This window comes from Cervus elaphus, chromosome 12 (assembly GCF_910594005.1).
Source record: "Cervus elaphus chromosome 12, mCerEla1.1, whole genome shotgun sequence".
NCBI classification, from domain to species: Eukaryota; Metazoa; Chordata; class Mammalia; order Artiodactyla; family Cervidae; genus Cervus; species Cervus elaphus.
Window position 1 is genome coordinate 52927580 of NC_057826.1, and position 8260 is coordinate 52935839.

General features: G+C 46.9%; 1 protein-coding gene across 1 annotated transcript; it reads right to left on the minus strand.

Annotated features, from left to right (window-relative positions):
• Positions 1–217: 217 nt before the first annotated feature.
• Positions 218–1921, minus strand: LOC122705040 (C2 calcium-dependent domain-containing protein 4A). Its single transcript, XM_043920247.1, has 2 exons — positions 1616–1921; positions 218–1431 (listed from the first exon to the last, which is right to left on the minus strand). The coding sequence occupies exon 2, from the start codon at positions 1389–1391 to the stop codon at positions 297–299; it is 1095 nt and encodes a 364-aa protein (XP_043776182.1). The 5' UTR covers positions 1392–1431; positions 1616–1921; the 3' UTR covers positions 218–296.
• Between the last annotated feature and the right edge of the window lie 6339 nt (positions 1922–8260).

Consider the following 8260-nt stretch of genomic DNA (forward strand, 5'->3'; position numbering starts at 1 on the left):
AAATTAGGAATGACAAAACAACGCAGATAGAGTGTGGCTCTTTTTCCTTTCGTCCAGCCACAAGCCAATCTTTTATGGGGAAAAAAAAAAAAAAAAAGCCTGGAAAAAAGGATTGAGTGTTTTGACTAGAAGAGGGAGTCATAATTTTATCTTTCCCTACCAATAAACGATGACAAATCCAGACATCTAAGAATTAAAACGGCAACAAAGAACATGATTAGAAAAATAAATAAATAACATTTATTTTGTACAAAGCGGCTATCAGTGTCCGAGAGGCCCCGCGGCAGAGCGCGCCCTCAGAGGAGCAGGAGGGGGCCCAGCAGCAGTTCGCCCTGGCCCAGCAGGCGGCCCCGCTCCAGCCCGCGGCCCCGGTTCTCGGCCTTGACGCGCACGGCCAGGCGGCGCACCTCGTCCTCCGAGAGCCCGTCCAAGCACAAGTCCTGCTCCAAGACGGCCCTGCGACTCCGCCGGACCACGGCGCCCCGCGGCTTCAGGACGAAGCTGATCCGGCAGCCGACCGGGGCGCGGGGCTCGGCGGCCCCTCCGGCCGGGCCCTCAGCACGGAGCAACCGGACGCGGAGGCGCCCGCTGGCCCGATTGTATTCGGCGGCCAGACGCAGGGCGCCCCCGGCGCGGCCCAGAGTTACGGTGCCCTCGGCCTCCAGGCGCTCGGGACGCGGGTCGCGATGCGGCGAAAGGGATGTGACGGGGGCCCGCGTCGGGGACTCGGAGCTGGCGCGGCGTTCGTCCTCGTCATCATCTTCCCCGTCCCCGCTGGAGACGGAGCGGGCGCGGGTCAGGCCTCGGCTCCTCCCGGCCCGCAATGCTCGGCGCAGCAGCCCCTCCGGGGCGCGTAGGAGACGGCGGCAGCGGGGCGGCGGGGCGAGCGTGTCCAGGGATGGGCTGGGGCCACCGTGGGCTTTGGGGGTCGCAATGGGCGCTCTCGCCCCGGGCGCCATGGGAGCGTCTCCGCCGCCGCCCACGTAGGTGTGCGCCCGGGGACGGGGCGCGGGCGGGAGCGCGGCGGCGCCCGGGCCCCCGAGGAAGAGCGACTCCTTGCGGCGGGTGTGCGGGCTCTCGAGCAGCGCGCAGAAGCCGTAGGCGGTGCGCGCCCGGGGCAGATGCGGCAGTGAGAGTGCGGCCTGCGAGCGCGGGTCCCAGTCCGTGCGGCCCGCGCCGTCGTCGGCTCCTCGAAGCCAAAGGTCCGGCTCAGCAGCGCACCTCCGGGGCAGCGCGGCGGCCGAGGGCGAGGACTCGGGAGCATAGGGGGTGGGCAGCCGCGGCGGGATGAAAAACTCGGGGATGCGGTTCGGGGTGAGCACATTGGAGAAGGCAGGCTCCAGAGGCGCGCTGCCCGCCGCCGAGGCGCGGAGTTTCCCGAGGAGCCCCATCCTCCGAGGCTGGGGCTGGGAGTGGCGGGAAGAAGCGCTCCTGCGAGGGAGAGAAGCGAATGAGTTTGGGGGCCTCTCGAGAGTGGCTGGACACCTATCCAGAGTCCTCGAGGGTACCAACGCTCCAACAATCCCCTGCCAGTCCCGGCGAGCTCGCGCGCGCCCACAAAACCACCCGCCTTCCATTCATTGGTACTAATTAAACAAAGAAGGAGAGATCAGACCTGCTGCGTCTTTTTCAGTTCCTCTGGTTCGTGAGTTTCAAGTTGCCTTCTGGTGCCTGCTGACGCTCCAGGTTCAGCACTGTAGCCGGGACAGGGGCGCTCCCCCTTATATTGCAGCCTGAGTCCCGCCCAGCTGGTCAGGAGTCCAACCCCTGGAGGCGCCGGCCGGCTCGCCCTTCCGGCGGCCCCTTCTCGCCAGAGCCGCTGGGGTTCGCGTGGGAGCGAAGCTGTGGCGAGAGCCAGCCCCCTTCTGCTCAGCCCTGGGGCCTGCATCCGCTCTGCGTGCAGGGAACCTCTCGCACCGGCCTGCGAAAGGCCGGTGGAGGGAGGACGCCCGGGTCGGCTGCCAGGAAGAATTGGCAGCTGAAAATGTTGGCGGCTTCTCGGAAAAGGTGAAGGATAAGGAAGCAAGTTCTTTTTAGCTGGGAGCTAAATCCCACCCCCAACCCGGCGTGTGAACTGCACGCACTAGGGGCTTCTGTTTTACTGCCCCCATGAACCTGCAGTCTGTAGACCAGTATAGTTCCCATGGTACTCATGTACTTATTTATGCTTCTGTCTCCCTCTGCTAGACCTTGGCCTTCTTAAAGAGTATCATTGACTGCCTCAGCCAATGCCATATATGTTGGTGGAGTGGGTGAATTAAAGTATGCAAAAATCTCTGAATGACTACCAGCTCTGCCTGTCAACTTAAATATTTATTTGTTTGTTTGTTTGTCTTGGTTTCGGCATGTGGGATCTAGTCCCCTGATCAGGGTTGGAACCCCGGGTCCCAAGCGCTGGGAATGCAATCTTAGCCACTGGATCACTAGGGAAGTCCCTGCCTATCATCTCGATTGTCACAAATGATGGGTTTTTGGCTCAGGCCCTAAACATGACACGATATTTCAAAGCTGCCCTTTTCTCTCTGCTCCATCATGAAGGTATCCAGTTAGAAAGCATCTTACAAAAAATCCATGTTGCCTCTACCTCTACCTCATTCCCAACCTTCATTTTCTAAGATGAGAAAACTGGAAGTCCAGTGGGACTTGATGAAATCCTGTAAAGGGTTCCACAGAACTAATTAATGGCAGAAGCTGGAACCAGCAATTTCCTGTCGGTTTGCTTTTGCACGTGATACTTCCTGTTATCTGAGATGCCCTTCCCTGCTTTTTTTTTTTTTTCCTCTATGAAGAACTCCTTTTGTTTTACTTTAGCCAGACATCAACCTGTTCAGAATCCTCTGCTTGACTCCTTCACTACAGTTCTCCATGTCTCCTTATTCCCTTCATGGGCATTCAATGTACCACCACTGCTGCATTCAGCAGCCTGCTGTGGAATTTTTGGTTGACAGGTTTGCCTTCTCTACTAAACTAGGGAGTTTCTTGAGGGCAAGGACCGTGGTAAGACAACCAGAGAGGAGTCTGTGGGACCTACTATCAGTGTATGTAAAATAAAGAGAAGGGCTACTGTCTGGAACCTGTGTCTGCCTCCATCCCAAAGCAGACCTCTCTAAGGGACAAGCCTAGCTGTCTTATTCATCTCCTCCACTTTCAGTGCCTGGACATACAGTGCCGGGCAAATAATAAGTGCTCAGTAAATATTTGATAAATTATATTGTGTTGTATTTAGCTTGATCTGGTCTTATGACTGTCATGTGCTTTTAACCACATCTCTCTCTGCTTTGTTCAATTTCTTTCTCACAACAAACCAGTGCGGTGGACATTGCTTCTGTTTATGATATAAGAAACTGAGGCTCATCAGTCAAATTATGAATCGCAGCCCATGTATTGTAAATCCTAGCGTTTTGCTAATTTCCTCCTTCTCTTTCCTTTCTCCTTCCATTCATCCACTCAGCTCAGTTTCATTCACTGAGTTCACTATGTGTCAGAGATTGGGTGCATGTGTTGTATTGCACTTAACATCCAGAATTTTCATTCTTAAAGCAACTCAGTCTCCTAAGTAGTTTCCATTATCTTTGCTTTGGATTAAGTACCATTATTTCCAAATTTTTAAAGGTAAGGAAAGTGAATGTTTTCCATAAATGAATAGTTAATACTTTCTTTTAAAAGTGATCACTGAAAAAAAAATAAAATAAAATAAAAGTGATCACTGTTGTTCTGTTTTTTGAAAGGGCAAGCATGAATCAATATGCAGCCACGGAGTAGTAACCATACCTGCTGAAGTCAAACTTGCAAGCAGAATTCCCAGAGGTCTCCGACTGTATCTTTCCTTTGATTCTTCAGGCCAGTCTGCAAATTCTTGGGTGAATGGCCTTCTGTAAGCATAGCACACTTGCATGATATCCTGCCCTGGAGCCAGCTCACTTCCAATGAGACCTCAGTGAAAATGGCTTTCCCTCTCCTGAAGGTCTTTGTGACATGAACACACAGAACTTCTGTCAGTGAGTAAATCCACTAAAAGCAGGACATGAGATTTGAGAAATTATGCTACCAATACAGCCATGTTCATGGAAAAACATAAGCACATCTATAAACACAATCTCTATATAGAGGGTTTTATAAAATAATTAGTTTTCCATAGATCAGTATTCTACAGAAGAGACCTAAAATACAGGACAATTAAATTACTTACACTGGGATACACTTCAGTCATTCATTCATCTAAACCAATAGCTACAGGCTGAGTCCAGAATTAGAGGCCTGGTATCCTTCCTGATTCTTAAGTCACAATAGTAGAAAGTGAAAACCCCCTCCCCAGTGGAAACTCTGATCACACCCATTATTTCATTATTTTGTGACTTATGGCAGAAAGCAAAGAGGAATTAAAGACCTTACTGATGAAGGTGAAAGAGGAGAGTGAAAAAGCTGACTTAAAACTAAACATTCAGAATGCAAAGATCACGGCATCCAGTCCCAACGCTTCATGGCAAATAGATGGGGAAACAATGGAAACAGTGACAAACTTTATTTTCTTGGGCTCCAAAATCACTGCAGATGGTGACTGCAGCCATGAAATTAAAAGGCGCTTACTCCTTGGAAGAAAAACTATGACCAACCTAGACAGTATAGTAAAAGAAGAGACATTACTTTGCCTTCAGAGGTCCGTATAGTCAAAGTTATCATTTTTCCAGTAGTCATGTATGGATGTGAGAGCTGGACCAAAAAAAAAGAATGAGCACCAAAGAATTGATGCCTTTGAACTGTGGTGTTGGAGAAGATTCTTGAAAGTCCCTTGGGCTGCAAGGAGATCCAACCAGTCAATCCTAAAGGAAATCAATCCTGAATATTCATTGGAAGGACTGATGCTGAAGCCCCAATACTTTAGCCACCTGATGCGAAGAACTGACTCATTAGAAAAGGCTCTGATGCTGCAACGATTGAAGGCAGGAGAAAGGGACGACAGAGGATGAGATGGTTGGATGGCATCACCGACTCAACGGATATGAATTCGAGCAAGCTCTAGGAAATGGTGAAAGACAGGGAAACCTGGTGTGCTGCAGTCCTTGGGGTCGCAAAAAGTTGGACACAACTGAGTGACTGAACAACACCAACAAATAAATACAAAAGGTTCACCATCATCTTTTATTCAGGCTCTGAAATTGTTAAAGAAACTATACCATTAATGATATTAATGTTTACCGAATATTCACTACGTACTGGGGTCTTATTTAACCCCTAAACAACCATCTAAAGAAGGTAGGGATTTAAAAACTGCAGCTTGTAGAGAGGTAAACAATTGTCCAAAATCTCCCATCCAGTAAGAGTGGCACTGGGACTCAGATTCAGATCAATTCGGCTCATTCCCTGTGTGTTTTAACCACTTCACTATAGTGCCACCCTCAAAGCTGCTTTTCCTGAACCCATCTCCTCTCTAGGTAGTTAGACAAAAGGAAAAGAAAGCCTTGTCCCAAGGCCTTGCATTGAAACTACACACATTATTGATGATACCAGCACCTAAAAGATTAAAGCATGCAACTGTCCTAAGCAGGAAATCACTAGCTATACCACTTGTAGACAGAATCCTTGTTTTCTCAGAGAGTGTACTGATGCTCTGTATTTATACCATACCTTGGTTCCAGAATAGGATTTGCGGTGATCCTCATAGTAAAGACCCAGAGAATTGTCAGCTAAAGCCTGACATGGTGAAAACGGAAAAGACATGCAATTAGCTAAGAACCCTGAGTGAAGTCACCAATTGACACTACCTATGACCCCAAAATGGGAAGAACAAGGTGTGAACAATTAAAGAAGCTCCCATGGGGAGCTGGGGGTAACTTTATTTTTTCTCAATCGAAGTATAGTTGTTTTATAATGTTGTGTTAGTTTCAGGTATACAGAAAAGTGATCAGATATATATACATATATATATATATATATATATATATGTATATATTCTTTTTCAATTGTTTTCCATTAACGGTTATTTCAAGATATTGAATATAGTTCCCTGTGCTATATAATGGATCCTCATTGTAGTATTAACTGTTCATTTCCACCCTAAGTTAGTATATTCTTTCCTGTGGTAGCTGTGTGTTTTTTCCGGTGGTGCTTGTCTTAGTTACTGCTTAATTCAAGTTATGTACAGTGTCATAAATGTTATTTCAATCTCTGTAAGTCAAATAGTCTTTTAAAATCTTAACCATGTATTACATTTACATTATGATAGTGATTATGATATCTTCATATTAAATCAAGTACTTGATATGACTTATTAAAACTGGTGAACACAGTAATTAATGCATAGCGGCTTATACTTCCTTATGGGCTGTCTAGAAAATAAACTCTTCTAGTCTTGATCGCTGGTCAAATGCTTGATCCTAGGTAGTCACTGATTTATCTGTCTTTTCTCTGTAAACAGCAACCAAATTTTTAAGTATTCCATTCTCTTTCCTATCACTACTTTAATGCTGACCAGAAGTAACATTCCTGTTGAAGACTTATTTTTGTTCTTTGTCCATGGTATCTAGATTCCATTCACATTTTCTTCAATTTTTCTTTTCTAGGTTTTAGGAAAAAATGCATTTCATGTATGTAAAGACCAAAGCATAATATAGTGAACCTGTTTGCCCACCAACCAGCTTAAAAAAAAAAAAAACTATTTTCAAAACAGTTAAAGCTCCCTAGGCAACACTTTTTAACCACATTCTTGTCTCTTCCCCAGATTTAAGTACTATATTGAATTTGGGGCTATTGTACTCTCATTTCTCTGCCTCTGTCTCCCCTACCCCTTTGTTTATTTATTTGACTGTGCCAGGTGTTAGTTAGTTGCAGGCATGCAGGAATATCTTTGATCTGCATTGCAGGATGTGAGATCTAGTTCCCCAACCAGGAATCAAACCTGGGCCCCCTGCATTGAGCGAGACATCTTGGCGACTGGGCTGCCACGAAAGTCCCTCCCCTCCTCTTTAAATATTAAGTTTTATTTGCCTATACACATGTGGGCTTCCCTGGTAGCTCAGTGGTAAAGAGTCTGCCTACCAATGCAGGAGACCTGAGTTCAGTCTCTGGGTTTGGAAGATCCCCTGGAGAAGGAAATGGCAACCCGCTCCAGTATTCTTGTCTGGAGAATCCCATGGACAGAAGAGCCTGATGCACTGCAGACCATAGAGTCAAAAAGAGTCAGAAGACTTAAAGACTAAATAATAACAACATATATACATATTTCTCCCTAAAAAGTTATTTTTTCCATTTTTTATTTTCATAAAAATTATAATTCTAGACATTCTTTCACAGTTTGCTTTTTTTCACTCTACATTGTAAGATTCATGTATGAGCACATGTGGAGCTCTAATTCATTCATTCTTACTGATGTGCAGCATTCCATTGTGTAAACGTGCTTCATTCTCTTGCTGATGACTGCTCGGATTGTTTCCAGTTTTTCCACAGCTGGGATGAGCTCAGGTCTTCTCAGTCACCTGTGCAAAGATTTTCTAGAGTATATCTCTAATGCATTTGCACCTTCAGTTTTAATGCAAAATCACTTTCCTCACAGCAGTATATAAGATTTTCTATTGCTCCCATCCTCAACTACATGTAGTATGATCAGATTTTTTAAAAATAATTTTATTTTTGGCTGTGCTGGGTCTTCTTGTTGCTGTGTGGGCTTTTCTCTAGTTGTGGTGAGCAGGGGCTACTCTCTAGTTACGGTGCCCAGGCTTCTCACTGCAGTGGCTTCTTTTGTTGTGGATCACGGGCTCTAGGGCACTCTCGCTTCAGCAGTAGTGGTGGTTCCTACGACCTAGAGCACAGGCTTGATAGTTGCCGCGTAGGGGCTTAGTTGCTCCTCGGCATACGGGATCCTCAATATATGGGACTGAACCTGCGTCCCTCCACTGACAACTGGGTTGTTTACCACTGAGCCACCTGGGACACCCCAGATTTAAAAATATTGCTAATATGGTGAGTGTTGTGGGCTGAATTGTGCCCTCCCAAAATTCACATGTGACATCCTAACCTGTAGTGCTCAGAATGTGACTATATTCAGGGACAAGATCTTTTAAAGAGGTTGTTGTTGTTGTTGTTGTTTGGTGTCTCAGTCGTGTCTGACTCTTTGCAAACCCATGGACTGCAGCATGCCAGGCTCCCCTGTCCTTCACTATCTCCTGGATTCGCTCAAATTCACGTGCGTTCAGTTGGTGATGCTGTCTAACCATCTCATCCTCTTCTGCCCTCTTCTCCTTTTGCCTTCAACCTTGCCCAGCAT